Raw genomic sequence first — 26,523 nt, forward strand, 5'->3', positions numbered from 1 at the left:
CTTAGGCTTGGACTGCATGAACAAGTTCTTTGTACTCATCACCAAGACCATCAAGGATTTTCTCTATGAGATTATCTTCTTCCATTGGTGCTCTATGCTCCAAGAGTAGCAAGCTCATCAGCATGAGCTTTCACTATTTGTAGGAAATTTGTAACACTTTGAGAGCCCTTGGTTAAATTTTTAAGGTGACTTTTTACCTGCTTAATGTGTCCTCATAACGGCTTGGCATACATGTTTGCCAAAATTGTCCATGCTTCCTACGATGTCTTGGCTCGAGCAATGAAATGAATGATAGCTGGAGAAAGGGATCCACCAAGAGCATTTAGAATTAATTAATCTTGTTGAACCCATATGATGTGAGCAGGATTTGGTGTAGTGGTGTTTTTGTAGTAACAGTGGTTGGTGGACATAGTTTTGATCCATCTGCATATCCTAGGAGATCATATCCGATAAAGAGGGTGTGAAATTGAAGCTTCAATGAGATGTAATTGTTGTTGGTGAGTTTTATGAGTAGGCTTTAGGTGAGATATTGATGGTGATTAAGATATTGTTTGCCTCGCTGGTGTTGTGAATTGTATGTTGAGAGGTTTAAGAATTTGATTGATTGTTTGTAGGCATGATTGTGGTGGCCTAAAGAAGAATAACAATAGTAATTTTAAATTTTAAATTGCTTTAATAGCAAAGATAGGAAAGGAAGTAAAGGCTACACACCAATGACTTTTCATTGATAAGTATTTATAGATTACAAGGAAATTCAAAATACAACAACTCTGTCTAAACTAACTCCTAAATACAATGAAATAGAAAGATTCAAATAACAAGCCTAAACTAACTCCTAAATATAATAAAATAGAAATATACAAAATTCAAATTACAAATAGGAAGTCAAAAAATAAAACCAATTCAAAACAATATTAGAGGAAGTCTTGGTGGCTCTATTAAAAAGCAGCAACTTAAATTGTGTTAAAGGATCAATCCAAGTACCGTTTCAAATACATGGTTTTCCTATCATGGGTAATCCAAGAGGCAATTCTCCCTAACAATCCTTTATCATGTAAAGATAAACACTCACATTGTTTGAGGGTATATTGAGTCATATGAAATTAATAGAGTAAAATATCCGAATTTGGTTTAATTTCAAAATTTTAAGTTTGAAACTTAATTCAAATTTGTCTTTATAATTGTTAAACTCAAACTCAACTTGAATGTAAGTTTTTAAAGTTAAAGCCTAACTTGATTTTATTTGATTCAACTTAATATATGCATAACAAATAAATACAACTCACGGAACCAGCGGTACCTGTGGATGGTGATAATTTACTCTGTGAGCCAGTGTGGTTCGTGGATGATGAGAGTTTGCTCTGTGAGCCAACGGGGACCGTGAATGGTGAGAGTTTCCTATGAGCCATCGGGGACTGTGGATAGTAATGGAGATGAGTTCCGGAGGTCGGGTTGGCCGAACGTCCAATTGATGCACGGAAGCCGTGTCTACATTTCGGACTTTACCTAATCAGTAAGACTTAGGGGAAGGACGCTGATCCGTAAGTTTAGTAGCGCATCAGAGAGTCCGAAGGGCTTGTTGGTGACTATAGTTCCTATGTAATAAAATAGATAAATAAATAAATACAAAATCAAACTCAAATAAGTAAAGCAATTAGAGTAATTTATACTCAAATAAAATTAAGTTGACTGTATTTAACTTGTAAATTAGTTTGAATCTATTACCTTTCTATTCTTTGTAAAAGTAATTGGTGCTTATTAAAATGCCTTTTCCAAGTGTTATCTCAAGGGGAAAAAAAGGCAAAAGGGAAGTTCCTGTCATTATGCCATACATTGTTGAGGAAAACGCAAATATATATATATAAAATATTTTCCTTTGCCTTCGTTTTCCCGGCAACCAAACAGAAATTCAATTTTTTTCCTCGTAAGGTAAATTAAACTAGAAACAGCAGGGTGAGCAAATATATAAGAAACAAGCACATAACGGAGAGGGCCAGGTTTCCTACTCCGCTGAAGCTTCAAAAACCTCAAAATGGGGAAAGATCGAAATGGATCTCTACGCGATGAAGATAACTCAGAGAAAAAAGGAGCAAGAAAATCCAAAGGGAGGAAAGTGAAGGAAAGCTCTGCTGATTCCGAAGGTAGTAGAAGTTCTGAAGAAGATAGTAAACGCGAGAAAAAGCAGAAGGGAGACCCGAGCTCCAAGAGAAAATCACGAAGGAAGTACAGTGACGAAGAGCCTTCGGATTCATCTGATGATAATAAAAGCGAGAGAAAGCCGAAAAAGAGAGACCGGAGCTCTAAGAGAAAATCACGAAGAAAATACAGTGACGAAGAGTCCTCGTATTCATCTGATGCCGACTCGCGGTCAGAGGATACGGATTCGGGCTCGGATTCTGAATCGGAAAGTTCGGAGTATTCGTCGGAGGATAGCGAGGAGAGGAGGCGGAGGAAAAAGAGGGAGAGGAGAAGGAGGGAGAAGGAGGAGGAGAGAGAGAGGAAGCGGAGGAAGAGAGAGAAGGAGAGGAAGAGGAAGAGGAGGGAGAGGGAGGAAGAGAAGAGAAGGAAGAAGAAGAAAAAGGAGAAGGACAAAGGGAAGAAGGGAGCGGTGACGAATTTGTGGGGAAAGTATGGGATTATAAGACAAACTGATATGTGGTAAGGGTTTCTTTGAATCTGTGTTCTGTCTGAAACTAAGATTTGTATATGGTTGCTGAGAAAAAGTAGGGAAAGAAAAGAAAGTTGAATTTATTTGGTGTATTTCATTATTGAACATAGAGGAAAACAACGAACATACTGAATTGATATGGGCCGAACCAATTTCTTAAAATCTGTGTTCTAATTTATAGCTTTGAAATTCCAGGCAGGTCTGTTTGGATTTTTATTTTAGTCGTTGGAAATTGTTGGTGAAGGAAACTTTGTGTATGAATTTTGATGTTTGGAGTAGGAGAGAAAATAAATCCTTAAAACAGATGTGTGAAGGGACTTAATGCTTGTGCTTATTTGTCATTTTTTCTCCTAGCTGAAGTGTCGGAAGGAAAAGAAAAATGATTTTGGATTGTGAAGCTTTATTTATCTATTTATATTGTATAAAACGAAAATTTTACCTAAATTAAGTCAAATTGTTGTCATAGGGATTTATTTTTGTTTTGAACGAAAATGCAAATATGCAAATGTTAAATTTAGTGCTCTCAGTTTTGTGAGTTTTTAACTGATTGGTCTGTTGCTGCATCAAAAGCTCAGAGTTTGATGTGTTTATATTTTAGTTCTTTGAAATTAAAATGTCAGTGTGAACTTGATCTAGACATCAACTGAAAGTCTTTTCAGGTGATTTATTGTAAGTATTATTCACAGAGTTATATGATGCCGTCTGGCTTAATGTTTTTCCCTAAAATTAAGATTCAGGCTTGAAAAGTAGTTTCAGTTATTGAGACTAAATTAATAGCTGTATCTGCATTTGTTGAATTTATGTTTGTAATTTGAGTTTCCTAACAGCAAATTGGGGCAAACCTTACCATAGAGGCTCTTGAGGCTCTTTAGGTGAACAATTATTTATCTTTCATCTGGGAAATGTGGGGATAAATCTTATCAATTAAAAGATGTCCCACATTGTGACTAAACCTTTTAAAACAGACTCATTGTGCAAAATGAATTGTTTACATACGAGGATGATAATTCCATTCCTTTGTACCATGTTCTTTTCTAGCAAGGAAATTAACTTTTATTATTACTGTGTTGTTTCAATCTCTCTCTTCGGGCGAGTTGCTGTTTGGGTCATCATCCCAGGTGGGCTTTACATACTGAGGACCTTAATTCTGCCGTTGAGCATTTTGTTTTCAAATTCACAGCTGCCCACTTGAGTCTTCTGGGGGAGCCAGTTTATTTTCTTTGGTTTCTGGGCAAGACATTGGGTGCAGAATTGGAATTCATTGTGGGGCTATTTCTTCTAGTTTGGAAGTGCTTAATAGTCTTCCAAATTTGACATTTTCTTTGTGTGGGTTTTCTAGGTTGAACAATTAGGTTTTCAAATGTTTGAGAATCAGCGCTCATTCTGTCCCTGGATTGTTGTTTATGATTTCTTTTGTCTATTCGTATTGGAAGCTAAGGCTGTTAACGATCTGGACAATGTCTTCTTTGGTTTGGTTAAGAACTAATACGGAAACTTCTATGAGTTTGAACCAGTTTGAGATATGCACAATGCTCAACAAATTCAGGGCACATATGAACATGCAAACACATTTTGTGTGTGTTTGTGTGTGTGTGAGTGTGTGTGTGTGTGAGAGAGAGAGAGAGGAGGGGGTTTGGGCCCATTTATGGAAGATGGGGAAGTGAAATAGTTCAACTAACCAGTTTGAGATATGCACGTAATTCAATTATATTAAAAAATGGTAGAAGTGGATAGTAGGCTCTGAAAACTGGTTTTAAATAAAGGTCGTGACCGTTACGTAACGGTTTTTTGGGATACCCCCACCGTTACACACCGTGAAATTGGTGGGAAGAAAAATCACGGTCGTAACGGTCATTACGGACCACGATTGTTACATAAAGGCCACTACGACCGTTACGTAACTGCTACAGGACTATTACACCAAAAAATTATTTTATTTTTTACTTTTTCTTCTCACTTTTTCCCTCTCTTTCATTTATCATTCTCAATATACCAAGTGGCAAGAGGGGGAAAAGATTATAAAGAGGATGACAATGATACAAATTTTACTATTTCTTTAAATACTCACAATAGATGCATTAATTAACAATTTGAAAATACTAACTTGTTAGGAAAATATTTTATTTTGATAATATTAGTAATGTGATATTTATGTTATATATTTTTCAACTTCAACCTTCTTTCTTTTCTAGCTATTTTATATTTGTATTATTCGTATGTCTTATGTGTTTAATAGATTAATGATGTGTATAATGTATTTTGTTTTATTAATTAATTTAGCACACATAAGAATTTATCACAAATAAGAACAATGAGAAGTGTAAATATGCACACACACATAATTTTTCTATTGATGATGGTTTAAAACAATTGTAAACTTGTTGCCCTTACCAAATAACTTAGTTACTGGAACTAGAGAATCCAAAATACACTAAAACTCTTTCTAAGAAGGGCTAAAAGCTTAAAACATGCAAGTACGCTAATATGCACAAGGTTGTGTGTGATTCAAAAAATTCACGGCCGTTACACCTGCTTCCCGTTATGTAACATCCGCTACTCCTGCTTCCCGTTACACCTGTTACCGTTACGTTACGCTACCCGCTATGCTAGACAAATTCAGGGCACATGTGAACATGCAAACACATTTTCTGTGTGTTTGTGTGTGTGAGAGAGAGAGAGAGGGAGAGAGAGAGAGTGTGTGTGAGAAAAGAGAAGAGGGGGTTTGGGCCTACTTTTGGAAGATGGGGAAGTGAAATAGTTCAACTAATCTTTATCAGCATAATAGAGATATGGTTTGCTAAGTGGTAACCCACTGTTTATTCAAGTCTTGAATGGCTCTAATGTTTCTGTCATCTTGCGGAAATCCACAGAGATACAGAGCATCGTAAACTAGTGTGCTTACTTCTTTTGGTTGCACACAAAATTTGAGGAATACTTGCATGCCTTGATATGGTTTGCTAAGTGGCAACCTGCTGTTTATTCAAGTCTTAAATGTTTCTAATGTTTCTGTCATCTTGCTGAAGATCACACAACAAATCGTAAACTAGGGTGCTTGCTTCTTTTGGTTGCACACAATAGTTGAGGAATACTTGCATGCCTTAGAGATGATAAATCATCCTAATTTAGGATCAATTTGAGATGTTTAATCTGCAAACCCTGATGGATTTGCTATAGCACTGGAGCTTCGCTTTTTTAGTTCTCTTATTATTTTCTTACTTTTGTTCTATATTTTGTAGTATTTCTAGTCCTTCAACCTTTGTAATCTCTGCTTTCTCTCCTCCAACCACTTTCTTTGAGCATTTGACCAAATATTTTAACTCCTTTCCACTTCATCATTTCATCTGGAAAGCTGAAATGTCTTCTAGATCAAGGCGTTTCCTTGGTTTGCTGTTCTTAATAGAGTTAGCTAACACCAACAATCTGCTGTAAATTCCCTTCTATTTGTTCTCTTTTCTTTCTTTTGGTATTCTTAGATTTTCCTTCTGGTTTGTTCCAGATTTTATTGGGATATATCTTATTCTCCTTCATGTAAATTCTTAATCTATTAATGAAATCTCTTCTTTTGTTAAAAAAAAGAAAAAACTAACATCAATGTGGATGCTTGTTTTTTGTGTTTTGATAGCTCAGAATCTTCTTTGCATCTATTTTTGCATTGCCTTTTCTCTTGGGGGATCTGGAATAAGTTATTTGTGTTTTTGGGAAGAATTAGGTTTGCTTGGATTTGGTGGCGAAATTATTACATATCTCTTTTATGGGTTTTGGGGAGGGCGATAGTTTAATTTTGTGGATTTGTGGCATCTTTACAGTTTTATGGGGAATTTGGATGGAAAGGAATGCTCATATATTTTCTGGAAAGAGGAATTCTGGTGCTTTTCTTTGGGATAGGATCCACCAATTCTGTACTTGGCTTGTCTCTGGTCTTTTGCTGCTTGAGGTTTTAAAGGGGTGCCTTTCTTGGGTCTTCAGAGATTGAAAGGCAGTTTTATTCTGATTGTTTCCTGGTCTATTTTGGTTTCTTCTTTTTATAGGAGGATCTTTTTCTCATCTTTGTACACTCTTTCCTTTTCAATGAATATATCTTCTTTCTCTATAAAAAAAAAAAAAAAAGGAAAAAGAATCTGCACACTCTGCATTAATAGAGTCCAATGTTGATGTAATGATGTTGGAGTGTAATACTGTTGGATAAGATTGAAAGATTGAAAACATGATTTTTAAAGACATGGTCAGAAAATTGCTTTTTGAGTATTCATACTGCACCTTGAGTTGTTAAGGGAAACTGATCCGTGCTTGCAACTTGCTCGTCACTTTTACAGTATCTTTTTTGAGGATAAATGTTATATATACTTGAGGGAAAGCTAAACTTGGTAGAACATAATAGTTGTGAGCCAGAACAGAGAAGATGGAGTGTATAAGTTGAAAGAATTGGGGATCTTGTTAAACAGTTTGAGGCAAAAAAGGCACTTTATTGGTTGTTAAAAGGGGTTATCATTTGGTTTGTGTCTATTTTTTGTGTCAAAGTTTTGGTTGTCTAGTTGTTTGTTTGTTGGCTCCAAGACATGGGGTGGTTTGCGATTTAGCAGTGATAAATTTAAGAAATAACAGAATAACTAAAAAGGGCCTACTCTGTACATTATGATGAATCTGAAGTAGTATGAATGGATTTTTAAGATTCTGGAGATTCCCACAAGGAAGATGAAATATGTTTTCTTAAAGATATTATTCCTTCTTGTCAGCATTGTAGTATAATTAATCCAGGACAAAGCTAGAAAATTACTGTGGACATTACATTAGTGCGGTGCTGAATCTACTGATCATGCCACCGCAGCATCTTAGGTTAGGTTGTTTAGGTTATTTAAGGGTATTTGAGCCTTTTCGATTTGTTTTATTTTGCATAGCTTGGACCATACTTTAAAATAACGATGTGAAATGCAAGAAAATGAGAACTGTTATCATTATTTTAAAAATAACAGTCAGAAATATAATGGCTGATATTGTTGATATCTTGACCAAGATGGCTTAAAAAATAATGGCCATATGGGGTGAGATACTTGTCACCTGACAAAAAATTCGTGCTTTACTCTTTTAATGACAGCTAATGAGCTACTTTGACCAATTTTGTACTAATTTTTTTAACTTGATGCCATCATAAAATATTTATACTCATATTAAGGAAATTGTGCCTAATTAAAAAAATTGGTTGTTACTGTAAAAGTTTATCTTCTAGCTGGACCTTAATTTAAGATAATTTGATTGATTGCTCATTGCTCTTTGCTCTTTGTGATGGCTACATTCTTTAGATTGTATCTGTAATCATGAGTGTTAAGAGAACAACAATTTGCTTTATTTATTTAGCTTGTAATACTCTATTTAAAAAAAAGCTTGTAATATTTTATATAGGAGTTCTTTGTCATTCAAGCTGCTTATTATTTTGTACTAATTATTAATACTTTGGTAATAATCTGTTTGCTGTGCTCTCTATGATTTTTTTTATTCTATTGATGAAATTGTAATTATATTTGTGTTTCTAGTGGTATATTAGTTTATATACACATAAAAAAAGAGCACCTAAATGCTATAAAATTAGGGGGAAAAAAAAAGAAATATAATGGACGTGATACTGGTTTTCCTGGCTGGGCTTAAGGTAAATAGTAGAAAAGGTAACAGAAAATAGCAGATTAATAAAATAATCAAGATAAAGGTCATGGAGATAGATAAATTCTGAGGAATGAGACAACAGTTCTTGGCCTTATCCACAGCTACTAATGTTAAAAATTGATATCAAAAACCTTGACTGGGATGAATTGAAATCAAGGCTTGTGATATTTTGTTGCTCGGGCTTTTAGGAGTTGATGTCATTACAAATAGAAGCTTATGAATCCCTGTAGCCAGCTTGCCTTTTGTCGTCAATAAAATTTCAGCTGTTGGCTTTTAAGCTCTCTTCTTTTTAAGGACATAGAGTGTGATTACAAGCCCTAGAAGAGGCTGGTCCCTTTTTCCCCTCAAGAAATTGAGGCTCTGATGGACAGTTGAAGTAAATCCTTGGCTTATGCTCTCCTGACCATGTAAAATATTAGATCCAAAGATGGTCCTCAACTTTGCGTCAAAATAAAATGAAAAGGTTGAAAGATGCTGGATTATGATTGGGGTGTTTATTTGTGAGGCTTGATGAATTGGAGTCCGGTATGGATACTCTAGAAAGTGACTTTGATCCTTGGACATATCTAAAGACGCTTTTGAGAATGAAGATTGTGGTTTATAGGAACAGAAGCCTTTTGATCTTTGCATTATTCAAACACTATATGACAAGAGGCGGACTAAAGATTGAGCAAGATGGAGGAGTTTGTTTCGTGGATTGGGACTTCCACCAATTTACGTTCTTCAACATTTGGCCAACCAGTCATTCGAAATGGGGTACGCATCAAGTGCTTGATGAAAGTGCCCATACAATTGATATTGATCAGATTTTATGTTTCTCTTGGAATACCCCAACATTTGTTCAATTTGAAATCTGCGGAGGAAGGGTTTGGATGGTATGAAATTTGTACTTATGCGTGTTGAGAATTTTGGTGAAAGATGTTTTTTTAGATGATACATTAGATAATGTGCCTGAATTTAAAGTATGATGAAAATGGTTTGTTTTGTGGATTGGGACTCCCACCTAATGTTCTTCAGTGTATGATCAACTAGTGGGGCATGCATCAAGTGCTTGATGAAAGTTTCCACACAATTGATATTGATAAGCTTTTATTTGGAATAGCCCACATTTGTTTGATTTGAAGTCTGCACAGAAAGGATTTGGATAGTATGAAATTTTTGCTTATGCATGTTGAGAATTTTGGGAAAGATGATTGTTCAGATGATATGGCATTAGATAATGTGCCTGAATTTAAAGAAGAGATATGGTCCAATTCGAGGAGATTTCATGGCACTCTATTAGTGTAATAAAAACAAAGAAGCAAGATTAGTGTGGCTTCAGTTTTTAAAGGAAAACAACATGAAACTTGCACAGAGGTATTTTAATTTCTTTAAAAAAAGGATTGCCTATGAAGAGTGACAGTTTCTTCTGTGCAAGACATCATAGAAAGAAGGATTGGAGCGCTTTATTTGGGATTTCAATGGATTGTGAAAGGTATATGCCAAACTTGAGGAAATGTTCACTTCAAACTCAAAAAATTGGTCGCTAGACAAACTTGAAAAGTTACTGCGTATGTTTCTGTTGTCATTGATTGAGCATGTGTAGCATCCCACGTTCTTTAGGGTACCTCGGGTTTTTTAGCATTTTTGACTATTTTATTTTGCACTGCTAGGATTAATTTAAAGTTAGGGTTGTGATTTATTGTTACTAGGGATTTTAGGGCTTAGTTTTATTGTAAATAGAAGCTTGTGAGTCATCTTGAAAACTTAGGGCTTGGTTGTGGAAAGCAGTTTTCATTTTCCAAATCCAGTTTTCCAAGAATTACAAACATGTGACGTTGTTTTCCAGTTTTCAAATATTTGTATAGAAAAGGTGGAATATATATTTTATTGTTTTCCAACTGAACAGGCACTTGGATGACTACAAACTCAAGAAGAGCTTTTCCTTTATTTCCTTTTAAGAAATTTAGGCTTTGATAGACCATCAAACTAAATCCTTGTCTCGTGGTGCTCCTAGTTGTATCAATAATTCTTCTTTTGTTAACCATAGTTGTTTTGTTCTGCATAACTCAGTGCATACCGCATACTTCAGCTTTGACTTTGTTCTTTTGTTGATTGGTGAATTTTTTTTAAATGGAAGATGCAAATGCCAATTTCATATTTTGCATCCTCTCAATTTTCATTTTTTCATGTTATAGAAACATAGCATCCTTTGCTTTAAGAGTGGGGAGACGTGTTCACAATTATTCTTACATCATTCACTTGGGTTATTTGGAGTAATTTGTTAGGTGTTTTTGGCGAGAATTGGGTTTGCCTCTCTGGAGGCTTTCAGCATTATTATATTTAGGGGGGTTGGGAAGGGGAAGGGAGAGAAAGATTTGTTGAGGTGCTCAATTACGGCATGAAGTGTCACTTCAACTGAAAAAAGGGAAGAAAGGAATCTTAAACACTCGTCCTATTGCCCAATAGTAACTTTGTGAACCTAAGCGGAAACTTCCATCATTTGGAGTATTTGGATTGAGAGAAATGCCAGGAATTTTAAGGCTGTGACTACTTTCTTAAATTACTTTGAAGTAGTGTGCTTTTTTCCTGTCATTATGGTGTTCGATGAATGGCTTCTTTCAGCATATATCTTTGGAAGATTTACAGCAGGATTGGATTACCTTTTTTCTTTCTTTGCATTCTTGCTGTTTTTCTTGTGTATTGGGAGGATATATTATTCTCCCCTTTTTAATCTCCTCTTTCTCTAATATTTGAACTTTTGAAATAAAAAAATGCATATCATGCTATCTTTTAAAATGACTTTGTTTCTTAAGGAATTGTACATATGTTAGTGATAAACTACGTGCCAATAACAGTGTTACAATTCATCTTTCATGTTTCATTATGATGGATATTAAGTGTCTACTGGTTCCTTGGGCAGTACTGGGATCTTTTGGGATACTAAATTTACTAGCAAATTGAATATTTTGATTAGTTCTTCTATGTCCATTCGTTTAGATGTTGTAGGAAAGGGGCAATGGTGGTTTACTTCGGCATGTGGACCGAACGCCCCTCTGTTGAGGGGTATATTGTGAGATGAATTTATGGCATGTTTTCCCCCCATTGATGTTTGGGGGCAATTTTAATGTCATTAGGTCCACTAATGAGAAATTGGGAGGCTCTAGATTTACCTTGAGTATGAAGGGTTTTGATACTTTTGTTAGGGAGTGTGGTTTGAGGGATGTTTGCCTTTTGAATGCTTAGTTTACTTTATTTTGCTGATGACATAGGTCAGTGGCTACTAGGATTAAAGGTTTATGTTTATCACTGACCGGGAGGATGCATTTCCTACCTTAACTTGAGAGGCGTTCCCTATAGTTATTTCTGACCATTGCTTTTAAGTTCTTCTATCTTATCCTATAAAAGGGGAGCCCTAATCTGTTTTGATTTGAAAACACATGGCTGACACGTCCTGATTTTTGGAGTTTGGTTAGGGATTGGTGGGTGCGTGCATTGTGGAAGATTGGATTTTTTTTTTAAATGGTTTTTTGGAAGTTGAGCTGAAAAGTTGGAATATGGAAGTTTTTGGTGATGTCCAGTCTAGAAAAAAATATATTGTTCAGGAATTGGGTGTGATTGATAGATTTGTTGAGGGACTGGTTACTGATTAACGTCCGACAACAGCTCTTATTCCAATGTCTACTCCTATTAGTGCACCGGCGGTTATTCAACCGCAGATAGGCTTAGAGCTCCTACAAACACACCGGATATTGAAAAGACTAAAAGAGTACTCTTCTTGCAGCGGAGTCATTCACAAGAGAAAAACTAGCAATGGTGATGTCCAGTCTAGAAAAAAAAATATTGTTCAGGAATTGGGTGCGATTGATAGATTAGTTGAGGGACCTCTTTTTGAGGACATAACTGGTAGATAAGTTTGAGTTGTCCAATGAGTTTGAACAAGTTGTTTTTGGGGAAGATATAAGTTGGAGGCAGAAGTCTAGAGGGTATGGGGTTGTAAGTATAGACTCTTCTTGTCTCCATAGGGTGGCAATTGGTAGGAGAAGAAGGAATTTTATCAAAGAGCTAGAGGATGACAGGGGAGAGGTTAACTAAGGATCCGTATTGCTGGTTTGATCACTGATTTTTGTAGGAACCTTTTTTAGAGGAGGATGAAGGAAGAGTTAGGGTTGAGGGGTTGGATTGGGGTCCTGTATCAACAGACAAAGCAGCTTGGTTAGAGACCCTTTTAGGAAGTGGAGATTTAAGAGCTCGGTTTTTCAGATGGATACTCTGTTGGAGATAAGGCTTCTGGGCCGGATGGTTTAGCATGGCATTATTTTAAGATTGTTGGGAGTTCTTAAAGGGAGACCTTCTCAAAGTTTTTCTTAAAGTTTTTTGTCAATGGAGTGATGACAAGGAGTATGGATTCTACTTTTATTACCCTAGTGTCTAAGAAAGATTGTGCAGTTAAAGTCAAGGACTTTAGACCAATTAGATTTTCACTAAGGTGTTGTCCAAGGGACTGATTGCAGTTCTAGAGGATACTCTCTCTCTTAGTCAAAGTGCCTTTATAGGTGATAGACAGATCTTTAGACACAGTCATGCAGCCTTGATAGCAAATGAGGTGGTTGAAGATGATGTTCAAAGGAATAAGATAGGTCTAGTGATGAAATTGGACTTTGTGAAAGCTTATGATAGGGTGAGCTGGAGCTTCTTGGACAAGGATATAGATAGAAAAGGTTTTGGTTTGAGGTCGAGGAAATGGATTTGGGGGTATCTTTTCAGTCTTAGATGGCGAGGCTAAGTCTTGATTTTGTGCATCGAGGGATCTAAAACAGGGAGATCTACCTTCTTCTTTTCTCTTTATTATTGTGGTTGATGCTTTTGAGTAGGATGATTGATAGAGGAACTAATAGAGGTTTAGTGATGGGGATCAACATGCACCTCGAGTATCTTTCGTGGATATTGTGACACATAGATGACCACCCAAAGTCCATCATTGATGTGAACTTTATTTGCAGCAATTGAAGCTTCTCTTAGAAGCTAGCTTGGAAAGAGGATGACAGCTTGCAAGTCAAAGAGTCTTGGGTTTTCAAGAAGCATTTATTTCATTTTAAGTTCCTAGACTCCACTATCATAATTATTCTAGTTCCTAGGCACCTATTTCCTATGACAAACTATTTCCTAGGAACCTCACTACATATGTTTTACTTTCGTATTTTCTTTAATCTTTTAAGAAGCCATGTGCAAGTCATGTGCATGTAAGACTATAAATATGTCATCACTTGTTTCGTAAAAGGCATCTTGCATTATCAATTAAAAAAAGAAGCTTTTGTTTGAACTTGTGAATCTTGTTCCTCTCCTTGTGAGTGAGTAGTGTGAGGCTACGTTCCGCCTCCTTGGAGATTGGGTGGTGAGAGACCACGACAACATCAACGTCATCATCAACACTACACACTCACACCTCTTTCATAGCTCACAGCCACAACCACCTCAAGCTTCGTTCTTGTCTCAAGATTCCTAAGGATCAACAAGCTTGTTTGTGGTGCGATCAAGTACTTGTGTGTCTTGGTGTTTGGCATTCCGAACCTTTTGGTAAGCTCGTTTCAATCCCTTGTTTGTGACCATCTAAATAGCCCCTAAAAGTACCTCATAAGCCTTGAAACTCTACCCGAAGCCTTGATTGAAAAACCTTGTTCATTCTCTTTGAATCTTCCTAGATTTTCAGCATGAACATGCTTGCTAGTACCATGCTTAGGGATGTTTAATTTGTATGCTAGGACTTGTAATCTAAGACTTCTAATATATTATCTTTTAAAGTGACCTTGATTACTTCAATGAAATGATCAACTAAGGGCTTTGAACCAAATCATATCTGTTTTCAAAATCTCAACAACTTGTGATCATTTGAATTTGTTTTTGATGTTCATGCTTGGTTAATTCAATTTTTTTCATAGATTGTGATATTATGTATGTGCTACAAAGGGTCAACCGTAGGACTAGGGCTACTTAGAACCATCCTACATCATTTGGTGGAGGGGCTTAAGGCAGAGAATGGGGATTGTATCATGTCACATCTTTAGTTACTGTCCTTTTCCTTTCAGAGAATAAGGGTTGCTTTTGTAATTTGCATAGCATGTTACAAGTGTTTGAGAAAGTGTCTGGTTTGAAAATAAACTTTTCTAAGAGTGGTATGGTGCAGTGAGCCAAAAAAAAAGAGTTATACGCTGGGTTTAGCTGTCTAGGTCTTAATGTGGACCCTTTTGTTAGGCTAGTAGATGTGTTGTTTTGACTCGGCCTATTACCTATTTAGTCCCCTTAGGAGGTAATCCGAATATTGACTCTTCATGGGACCCAATTTTTTAGAAAATGGCTAGGAAATTTGATGGGTGAAAAGGAGCATTGTGTACTTTAGAGGGCAGTATTACTCTTATCCACACTTGTCTGTCCTCCTTTCCTTTGTATTATCTTTCTCATTTTAGAACTCCTAGTTGCATAGAGGCTTGAGAAGTTTTCTTTTTGATAAGTAAAGGAAAATATATTGAAAAGGCATCAAGGAGATGCCAGCCTGTGGTACAGAATAAAAAATTTGAGAAGTTGATGAGGGATTTCTTGTTTGTCAAGTGGAGGTGGGGGTAATTGAGGTCATCTTGTAGGTTTGGAGACTGCTTGTAGATCTGAATGTTTGGGAGGAGGGCTTAAATAAAGGCTTCATAAAAACATCGCCTAACTGATCAACAAATTTCAGAAGGGGAGTCCTATCATCTTTCTTCAACACAGCATACCTCACAAAATGACAGTCAACTTCTATATGCTTTTTCCTCTTATGAAACACTGGATTGCTAGCAATATAAATGACAGCTTGGTTATTACAAAGCACATTTATTGGTTTCGTTATCAAGAATCCCATCTCTAACATAAAATACTTCAGCCACATAAGTTCACTCACAATATAAGCCATAGCTCGATAGTCGCACTAGATCTTGCTATAGTAGTTTGTTTTTTGCTATGCCAAGTAACGAGATTTTCACCCATTAATGTACAATATCCAGTAGTACACCTTCGATCATCGACAAATCCAACTCGATTTGCATCAGGGTATCCCACAGTCTCACAATTTCTATTACATCCATATATCAAACCTTTTCTGGCAGAGTCTTTGAGATACTGCAAAATCTTACAAATAACATCCCAATGTGGTTGTTTGGTATTTTCCATTAAGTGACTCACCACCCCCACAGCAAAAGATATTTTAGGTCTAGACACAGTCAAGTAGATCATCTTGCCAAGCAACTGCCTATATCGGCATTTGTCTTCAAAGTCTGGTCTAACATCCCTAGACAACTTCAAATTGGGATCCTAGAAGTATCAATTAGTTTAGCTCCCCTAACAAACTAGTCTCACTTAGCAAGCCAAATGCATATTTTCGCTGAGAGCCTAGAGATAGATTCATCCCTTTCCTACACCATACTATTTCAATACCAAGAAAGTAATGTGGAATACCCAAGTCCTTGATTTGAAATCTTTCTTGAAGGCACTGCTGAACATTTGCAATCCCACTGTGGTCACTGTCAGTGATAATGATATCATCAATAGAAACTACTAGAGGTATCACACCTGTCTTCGTTTTGCAGACAAAGATTGAATGATTAGAGTAGCACTAGATAAAGCCAAATGCAGAGACTACAATTTGTCATACCGGCTTTGAGGACACCATAAATGGCTTATGCAACTTGCATACTTTACCATCCTCCCCTTTAGCAACATACCTAGGAGGTTGCTCCATGTATACCTCCTCCTACATTTCTTCATACAAGAAAGCATTCTTCACATCCCACTGATATAAGGGCCAACGAAGATCTTAAAATAATCGATACATACATTTTGGTGTACCCCTTGGTAACCAATCGAGCCTTAAGTTGTTTGACAGAGCCGTCAAGAAGATATTTGATGGTGTAAACCCAGCAACACCTAACCAAATCTGTACCAAGAGGAAGATCCACCAAGTCCCATGTCCCTCGAATGTTCAAGCCATCCATTTCTACATACATTGCAAGCTTCCACCTTGGGTTACAAGTGCTTTGACGTGCTAGGAAGGGATAGAAATTGAGGAAACAAACAGGGCAAAAGAATGCTTAGGACTAGGATGGTGAAGAACAGAAACATAATGAGCAATAAGATAAGCAACTAAGGATTGCTGAGCATATGTTTGAGTACCTTTTCGATGAGCAATGGGCAAACCCAATCATTGGGATGGATCTCTAGAACCAAAAGTCAAAATAGAAATGGACAGAGGACGCGTTTGCCGCTTGCATGGTGATAGCGATGTTTGTGCTTGCTTTCTGTCATTCATAAACCTTTGCTTCTCTAGATCAGTAATTAATGGATTTGGAAGTGTGACAAAAGATTTCTCGAGAGGGATAAGGGTAGGAACAAAAGTATCAACACAAGAGGGGGGGACCATAAATCATTAATGGAATCAAAATAGATTCATACAAGGAGGACTTGACAATAGAAAAATAGGGTGTCCCAAAGACACGAGGCACAACAAAGAACATGAATGTTTCTAGGTACATGATGGAGAAGGGAATTTGTCCCCCTAGGACACTTGAGGCATCCTATTGAGCAAAAAATAGGTTGTAAGAAGAGCATCAATCCAAAAGGTTTTAGGAAAGTGCATATGAAGGAGTAGAGACCATTCATTGAACTACTCCATTCTGCTAAGTAGTATGTGTATATGATGTTTGATGAATAATCCCTTTGGCCAAGTAAAAAGGCTAAAGCTCATTTTGTAAAACTTCAATTGCATCATCAGATCAAAAAATTTGAATACCAATGCCAATTGAGTTTTTATTTTATGGTAGAATTGAGTAAATACATTCAAAAATTCAGACCAATCTTTTAACAAATATATCCAAGTCACATGCAAAAAATCATCTACAAAGTACACAAAATATTGATGACCAGTCAAATTCTTGACATTATATAGATCCCAAATATCTGAATGAATAAGAGAAAATGTTGATTTAGTATGAGACTTGACGCTAGACGTTAATATGTCCTAATATGCTTTCCCAACTGACATAGAACACTCAAAATGAGAAATGAACTTGAACATAAGAAAAAATTGTTGTAGTTTTTGAAGGGATGGATGACCCAAATTAGCATGCCATTGATTAAGAGAAACACTATGAGTTGAAATTGAAAAAGCCGTATGACAAGAAATTGAATTGGAGCCACCATTACCACCATAAAAAATACAGGCCATCCTTCTCTAGCCCTCTACCAATCCTTTTCTTTGTTTGGAGACCTAAATAACCCAATGAGAAGGAAAGAAGGTTACAAAACAGTTTTGAGACTTAGTTAATTGACTAATTGATAGCAGGTTCAATGGAAATTTAGGCACATATAACACAGACAAAAGAAGAATAGAAGGAATTGAGAGAATATTGCCAGGATCAAAAGCTGGTGTAACCAAACCATCAGCAGGAGTAAACTTAAGAGTGTAAAGCAGTGAGGTTCAAGGACTCAAATAAATTAGGTATACCTGTCATATGAGAGGTGGCACTAAAATCTATAACCCAATGTGAGTAGGACGAAGAGGCAAAAGAAGCTTGGTTATATCTGAATGAGTTACAGTAGCACTAGATGTAAAAGACTCAGTTTCGAGTTGTTGAACCATTCAATTGTTAAGCTCCTCTTGGGACACAGTGGATGGTGTACTCAACTCCCCAGTGGAGTGACTAGGTGTGTTTGAAGTGTCAATAGTGGAATCACCTTTCGAAAGAGACTTATTGGCCTTAGCTGGTTTGCCACGGGGATCCTAACAGCGATCAATGGCATGATTTTTCTTGCCACAATGTGTGCAAATGCAAGAATTGCCATAATGAACTCCTCGTCGTATTACACAACTGCTACCACGACCACAATCCAAACCTTGTCCTTGTCCTCCAGAACTTCCCCTACGACAGTTAGGGGTAGTATCCATCGCTGACTTACTGCAGGAAGGAGCTTGAGAAGTCAGGCAACACACCAACACAAACAGCACTTTCAGGATGTCAAAAAACCAGAACTTACAACACTTCAAACTCTCAAAAGTCCAGAACTTCAATAGGAAGCTATGACTACAGAACTGACCTGACATTATCCTAGGAGGAATTACTTGACCACCAAGAACAGGGCAGACCACAGCAAAGTACTGCAGGCATTTAATGATTAACCTGGCACGCTGGCAGCAGCTCTAGGTATTACGGCTGGCAGCAACTGGAAATGAATGCAGAGAAGAACTGGAAATAAATATTTGAACACCAATTGAGACCAACCAGCAGTCACTTTAAGATTGCAGACAATCAATCATTAATACACGTCATCAAACAGCGTCATCAGCAAACCACAGAGTGACAGAGGAACAGCAGCAGCAGCATGCTAGCAACAGAGTATAACTAACTTCACATCAGCAAATCACCATGAAAACACACAGCTTCCTGCCAAGTATGCTGCACAATCTAACTCAGAGGGAGGGTGTCCTTAAACAACTCTCCTTAAATAACTCTCAAACCAACCAGAAAATCAGATTCGACTGATTGGGGGAGGATAAGGGAAAAAACGAAAAACAGAGTATCAAAATCAATTTAAATAAATCAGATTTGAAGGAGTTCGAGACTTGGGAGCGGCCTCTCCAAAAATGGGGGTAAGGCTTGCCGACATCCACCTCTCCCAGACCCCACTCAAAGTGGGAGCCTTGTGCACTGGGTACGGCCTTTTAGATTTGAAGGAGATCAATGCTCTGATGCCATGTTGTAAAGTTAGAGACGGAGGAGAGAAGAAGAGCCCAAAAAAGGACCAAAATAAAAAAAGGAGGAAAAATTTGAGCAGCTATTTCCTGGAGTCTACGTACAGCTCCAGGTCTTCCCTCTTGTATATTATTAATAATAGTGAAGTCTTGAGGACTAGAATACTTCCATTAACACAATCTAATTATGAAAATAACATATTCTTCTCTAATAGGGAGTAATAAGAATGAGAGAGATTAATGACTTGGCTCTTTTGACCAACTTGCTCGACTCTTTTCATGTTCATTTGGGGAGCGATAAAATAGTTTGGAGCTTAGATCCTTAAGGGGAATTTTCTTGTGAATCCTTTTTTCCCTATTGGACTCATGATCCTAATGCGAACAGTCTTGCCTTGAATTCTCTGATTTGGAAAGCTCAAGTTCCCTAAAAATAAGAGCTTTTATTTGGACTACAATACTTGTGGAAGTCAACACCAATGATTTGCTTCAGAAGAGAAGACCTAATAAGGCCCAGGTGCCTGTTGTCTGTGTCCTTTTTTTTGAGTGGAGAGACTTGGTCACATGTGTTTTTTAATTTTCCTTTTACTTTGGCTGCTTGGAATAAATTATTTTGTATATTTGGTGGAAACTGGATTTGCCCCTCCACATGGAAGGCTTTTTCTGCTATCATGTTTAGGGATTTGGCAAGGGAGGGGATATGAAAGCATTGTGGTGATGCAGTGTTATAGCTATTATTTGGTGTTCTCAGTTGGAGATAAATGCTAGAATCGTCAAAGAGGAGTGGTCACTAGTAACAATCTGCTCTGGAGTAGAATGGTTTATCTTGCATCACTGTGGTTGTTGGCAAGTAATTTTTTCCGTCATGTTTGTTTGGAAGACTTACAGTGGGATTGGTTTTCTTTGCTTCATTGAGTTGTTTTCTGTTTTTTCAGTGATTTTGTAGCTGATTTTTCTTGTTGCAAAAGAAGGGTTCTTAGTCTCCTTGTTTTTTTTTTTTTTTTCTGTTGTATATTCTTTTATTTTTTAATAAATTCTTTGTCTATCTTTTTTTCTCTTTTTCTTCCTGTTGTATTTTCTTTTCTTTTCTAATTACAATTCTTTGTTTATTGATACTGGGCTGAGTGCATATTAAGAGTGTTATTGTAGTTTATTTACTCCACTGTGAAGTCTTGAATGACGATATGACATATTACAGCTCTAAAAACTGGATGTTAACCAGATATATGAGAATGACCAAGAAGACCTTGACTTTTATTGTTGTTAGTATTGTGCAAATATTTCCTTTTCTCACATTTTCTCTCTCCTTTATTTGATACCTGTCTTATAGGAACAAGCGACCTGAGTTCACTGCATGGTTAGCAGAAGTTAAACAGGTATCCTATTTTATGCTTTATTGATCTGTGGCACAATATGGTTTCTGCCAAAATTCAAAGATACAGCCCGTAAAAGTTGTGTGACATTCTCCACATCATGAACTTGAAGCCTTTCTGACATTAAAAACTGATTTGTAGCTGAGCAAATTAGATTTTCAATAATAAATTTGATGCCATGTGTGTACAGTTTCAAGTAGCTTAAAGACAATCGGTTTCTTCTCTGAGTCATACATTCTGCTAATTTCAGATGATATTGATCTAGTTAATTTTGTTTGGAATTTGTTTTGCAGGTATCCTTGGAAGATCTCCCAAACTGGCAAGAGAAGCAGATGTTCACGGAGTAAGTGCCATAAGCTTGTTGACTGTTTTTGGGTCACTTTTCCTGGAGACTATTTGTGCAGTATATTACCTGCTCAATGTGCAGGGTTCTCTTTTATCTTCCCTCCTTCCCTTTTCTTTTCTCTTGAGACTAGTAAGTACCATTGACTTATCTATTGATTATTTGTTGACGCAGATTCATGGAGGATTACAATACGGCTACACTTCCTTCAAAAAAGTAAGGCTTTATGCTGTTAACTGTTTAGCTTTTGTCAATTCATGCTCTCTTGAAATATTTTGGTTATGACCATTTCGAAGAGAACCATCAGACCTTTACTTGTATGTTGTATTTTATCTGTGGGCATAGTTAATAGTCCCTTACATGTAAGAATGTGTTTTTTGATTGTTAATTGGGATTGTTAAATGTTCAAGTTGGTTTGTAAACTAGAACCACTGTAACAAGGGAAATTGGATTGAAATAGCCTCCTTTTTAATTACTTTTTCAGTTTTTTTAGACTTACTTTTTCCTTCTGCTTAAATTTTTCTTAGAATGAAGTAGGGGAAGAACAAGGGATCATCTTTACCCACATAATCAACACAAAAAAACTCTGAATCAATGCTTATGATACCATGGGTTACTAAAAATGCTTTGTTGTTTTGGCTTGCAGATATTATGATATTGATGCTTATTACAGACGCAAATTGGAAAAAGAAACCAAAAAGGGCTTAAAGAAAGTCATGGATACAGAGCGTACCATATTTAATGATGAAGAACAACGCAGGTATTTTCAATTTGCTGCACACATTTTGATGACTCTCCCCCTACCCTTGTGTAACCGTCCTGGGCCCAACTCTGATGAGATATTATATTCGCTTAGGCCCACTGCCTCCTGGGTTTGTCCTATAAAAGGCGTCTCACTTAATTGGAGTTCAAAACATCCGTATAAGCCCAAGATGTCCCTAGTACACATCCGATGTGGGATTGTGATAGACTCTCTCATCCGATCTCTGATGTCCTTGTTAGAGTGATCTCCCTAGTACACACATTTGATGTGAGACTATGACAAGTTCTCCCATCCAATCTCTGACGTCAATGTAACAGTTTGGGCCAAACTCTAGTGAGGTATTGTCTGCTTTGGTCAGCCTCATTGGTTTGTCCTATAAAAGGTGCCTCACCTAGTTGGAGTTCAAACCATCCTTATTAGTCCAAGATCTCCCTAGTACACATCTGATGTGGGACCGTGATATGCTCTCCCATCCGATCTCTGATGCTGTCATCAAAGTGGCTTACACTTCTATATAGGATCCACCCACATGATAGTACCCCCAGGGTAGTTGTGATACCAAATGTAATGGTCTTGGACCCAATTCCGGTGAGTTTGGCCCACTGGTCTCATGGGTTTGTCCTATAAAAGGCACCTTACCTAGTTGGAGTTCAAAACATTCTTATAATCCCAAGATCTCCTTAGTATACATATGATGTGGGATCGTGGCACCTTGTAAAGCGTAGAACCTTGTGGCTTAGGAACACTCGTTATCATTTTTTTTGTATCTGATTTTATGGACCATATTTTTGTTTGATGGAATGAGTGTTTTTAAGCATTGTGTTAGGGGTTGACAGTGTGACCTCGGTTAAATAGGGAGAAGAGATGTCTTCACTTGCCCTCGCCTGGGATTTTTATACTAGATGTTGAATAATTCGGATGATGGCTTGTGTGGTTGTCTTGTTGATTGAATATAACAACTAGTTCCACATGTCATTGAGTATGAAGGTCGCTTGTCTTTGTGAATTCATTATTGTTGGAACTGATATTTCATGCCTATAATGGCTTTCGAAAACCTCTCGAGTGTTCATGACAGTTGGATTGAATGTGTAGTTGTTGGCTGACTCGTTGAGGGAGAGTCTTGATGAGTGCCGCGCGGCCCGTTAATTGAGTTTAAATTGGCGGTCCGTGACACATTGCACACGAAATTACAGTTAGCTGTATGCAAAAGTTTGCTTTAAACTTGAAAGCAAACACATATGCAGATGCTCATTTGTCTTTTGTATTTTGTAAATTTGAGCAATCGATGATTTACTGAAATGTTTCCGTTTCAAAATTTTTTGGCAGCTAGAAGTTATGAGTATAGTACATTTGGTTAATTTACTTTCAGTCCATTATGTTTTGCTCTTAAACCAAGCTGTCTTTGTTACAGTGAAATTTTTACAATATCTGAAGTATAAGCTATTGGAATTTTCTTATAACTTTTGTTTTCTAAATTGTTTGGAAATTCTGGTTTCAGTTTTGCTTCACTCTGTTTTCCTTTCAGTTAAGCAAAAATTCTTTACTTGATGTAATGGGAAGGCTTTGCCTCGTGTCTTATGAAACTAATGTGTATATAATCTGCAGTTGATCCCAACTAATTGCAAACAGCAATAAAATGATCCATTGCTATTTTTTCTTATGGTGCTTCTTCTGTCCTAAATGGTTGTCATTTTCAGAACTTCTCTTCTCCAATATTTGCAATCAAAGGTGGCCAAAAACAGAAGATTAATCTGGTTAAATTTGATTACTTGACCCAGAAAAAAGATCCACGGGAAATTGGAATGAGATGAAAAATGCCAACTGGTGCTAGGATGGAATTATCTGGATTTATCCTATAGGCATGATTTAATTTTTGTTACTTGGACATGATACGGGCAATCTAGTGTTTGAAGATTTTACTTTCATGTAGCCTAAGTAGTTTTGCAAGTTCCCTTTCCAAGATTGGTTCTGTTATATTGAACTGTTATATTATTAAAATTACTGGGTTGCAATTGATGATTTCTTCTGGCTTTTCAGGCAAGAACTGCTGCTAGAGCGTGAGAGACAAAAGGAACAGGAAGTTGAAGCATTAAAAAGTTCAATGCAGAGTGGAATGGTTAGCATTTGCTCATCATTATGACTATTCTTAAAGCAACCAATAATATCTCATTTATTTACATATTTGGATTTCTAGGCTCAAGCAATGAAAGAGCAAGCGCAGCTCAGAGAAGAGATGGCTTACCAGTACAAGCTTGGCAACTTTGAGGTGAGAAACCGCCCCAGTCCCAGCAGTGTAGTATTACAGATCAGCTAATACTGGTTATTAACTTTGCCAACTTATGTCTTACAGGCTGCTGCTGCTATTCAGAGAAGATTGGATCCAGACCTTCCCATGTAAAGGGGTTTGCTGCTAACTGAGGGTTGAAACTGTTCACATTTTCGTTTCTCGACCAGGCAGTGATAATGTAAGTTTCATGGAGTTCCTTGATTTTTTACCTAGAGTCTGAAGGCTGGTTTCCAGATTTGTCATCCACTTGACTATCTACAGAGGCTTTTTTTCCCCCTCAGCTACCTCTGTTTTAACACTATCAATGGCAATTGGTAATTAGATGATAGTGGGGGCTCAGTGAGTATTACCCTCGCAGGTGGAGATGTTTCCCTTGAACTTGTCAGAATGTTAAAAAATGTTGTTTGTTTCTCTAGAAATTCATTTTGAAGAGCAGTTATAAATATGATGCGTGCCCCATTATCCTGTTATTTTTTGGGTCAATAACATTTTTTTAATTTGAGTTCTAATTTTAGTTTACGAAGTCAGTATTAATATAACATTATAGGAATGAAGTATGGACTCCACATGACAGGTTAGGTTGTGTGTTTTAAAAGGTAGGATACATTGGATGCGATTTCCTCTTTTTGTTTTGCTATGTGTTGTTTTTTATTTATTCATTATTATTAAATAAGAGAGGGAGAGAGAAGTAATTAATGCAAAGTTCTAAAAATATGCCGATACAAAAATAAGAAAAAAATTTAGATGTTTTTTTTGGGGGGGAGTTTGGAATAGAAATAAATTGTAGGGAAGTTGTCATCAAAGCAAATTGCCAAATTCGGTCGATTTACCCATTAGGAGGCACAAGAAGATGAATAATTGAGCCAATTGTTCATTTTACTGCACATTGGTACACCAAATAGAGATACTGACGAGGATGGCTCCCCATAGTATTGAGACTCATGTTGGCTCTTATTTAAATAGCTTGAAGTATTAACGTGATTTTTGGCAATTCATAAACTTTCAAATGACAAAGAATTGCTGTTTGGAAGTGTGTTCCAGCTATCAATTTGCTGTGATTTCTTGGTTGTAATGTACCAATTAGGCAAAGAGGGAGGGAGGAATGACCCCTCAATTTCTTATGTTTTTCTTTGAAGAAGCTTGAATTCCAGTTTCAGAAATCAGTCATAATTCAGTTAATTAATTAAATGTTTTTTGTTAATTTCCATGCATTTTATGTCAATTTGAAGTGTTTAGAGTTGTAAATGTTCGAGTATTTAAATGACGGGTCAATAAGGGATTATTTGGTACCCTTTGTTTGTGTTGCAATCTAATGAGAAAGCGTGTGATTACAAACATGTTCTAAAAATCAGATTCTATAATTTTAAGTTGTTGTAATTTATTGTCAAGTACTTCAATATTAGTGTTCATAAACTTTTGAAATAATTTTTTTTTTAAAAATTAAGTTATTCAAAAATGTAGTTTTATTATTTTTCAATTGTATGTTCAGATTGTTTTGGGAACACTGAAAAATGATTAACTAAAATAATTATAATTATTATTTTTTATTTTGTATTCTTCTATATTTCTATTATTTTAATTCTTTAGTTGCTATTTCAACCAAGGAAAAAAATGTATACGTGAGTTCAAGCAATGGGTTCACTTCAAAAAATATTAAGTAAATAGGTTGTTTTCTTTTCAATTTTTAATTTTTTTATTTATGTTTTCATAATTTTTGACAATGATATTAAGTCTCTTTTAAATTGTTAAGAAATTTTCAAAATTATGGAAGTTATCTAAAGAGAGCACCACATTTTTGAGAAGGCATGTGTTAAATTAAAAAATAATAATAAAAATATTTACTAATTCATAGATAGCTCACTTGAGATCTCATTAGGCAGTGCAAGTGGGTTGTAGGGCAAATTATGTTATTGTAGAGGAGCACTGGCTCTCAGACCATAGTCATTTGAATGTGAAAATTTTTATTTTTATGGTTTAGTTCATCTCTTCTAACAAGCTCATATGCTAATGTAGGATATTTACCTTATTAGGACATCCGGAATTCAGATCAATTTCATTTACAATGCATAACGCGAATTCTTACGGTAAACAAAACCTATTATTTTTAGACTTGAAATATATAAACAATCAACATCATTTGTTGGATTCTATTATGTCGTAATAATAATTTACTGTAAAGTAGGTTTTGTTTACCGTAAGAAATTGCGTTATGCATTGTAATTGAATTTGATCACGATGAATGGAATACTACGAGAGCTTCCGAGCATTTTATTTATAATTTTTAATATATTTTATTTATAATTTTTAATATATATATTTCAAAAAAAGGAGTTAATTATTTAAAAACAAAAAGGGTAAGAGTGTCATCAAACTGGACCTGGTAAAAGAGATAAAAATCTATTAATCTGAACCGAATCCGATCCGCTTAAATTGACTCATAACCAATTCGCACATTAAATGAGTCAAATATGATTTGAACTTATTTTATTTGCCTCTAAATGAGTCGGTAGCGGATTTAGGATTTTATCCTATGGATATCTGTCTATCCACTAAAAATTAATGTTTAAATTTATTGATAATTTTATATGTTCATGCTTGTTAGACATCAAATCAATTAACATAAGCTCTATTGGTCAAAGCCTAGTCTCACACTCTCAACTCTTACACTACTATATCCGTCTTAA

General features: G+C 36.2%; 1 protein-coding gene across 1 annotated transcript; it reads left to right on the forward strand.

Annotated features, from left to right (window-relative positions):
- The first annotated feature begins 1,830 nt into the window (after positions 1 to 1,830).
- Positions 1,831 to 24,309, forward strand: LOC131165235 (vicilin-like seed storage protein At2g18540). The gene is made up of 8 exons (XM_058122829.1): positions 1,831 to 2,658; positions 20,404 to 20,449; positions 20,740 to 20,789; positions 20,964 to 21,005; positions 21,436 to 21,549; positions 23,590 to 23,668; positions 23,747 to 23,818; positions 23,903 to 24,309. The coding sequence occupies exons 1-8, from the start codon at positions 2,033 to 2,035 to the stop codon at positions 23,948 to 23,950; spliced, it is 1,077 nt and encodes a 358-aa protein (XP_057978812.1). The 5' UTR covers positions 1,831 to 2,032; the 3' UTR covers positions 23,951 to 24,309.
- Positions 24,310 to 26,523: the final 2,214 nt, after the last annotated feature.

The sequence above is a fragment of the Malania oleifera genome, chromosome 1, assembly GCF_029873635.1.
Source record: "Malania oleifera isolate guangnan ecotype guangnan chromosome 1, ASM2987363v1, whole genome shotgun sequence".
Lineage (NCBI taxonomy): Eukaryota > Viridiplantae > Streptophyta > Magnoliopsida > Santalales > Ximeniaceae > Malania > Malania oleifera.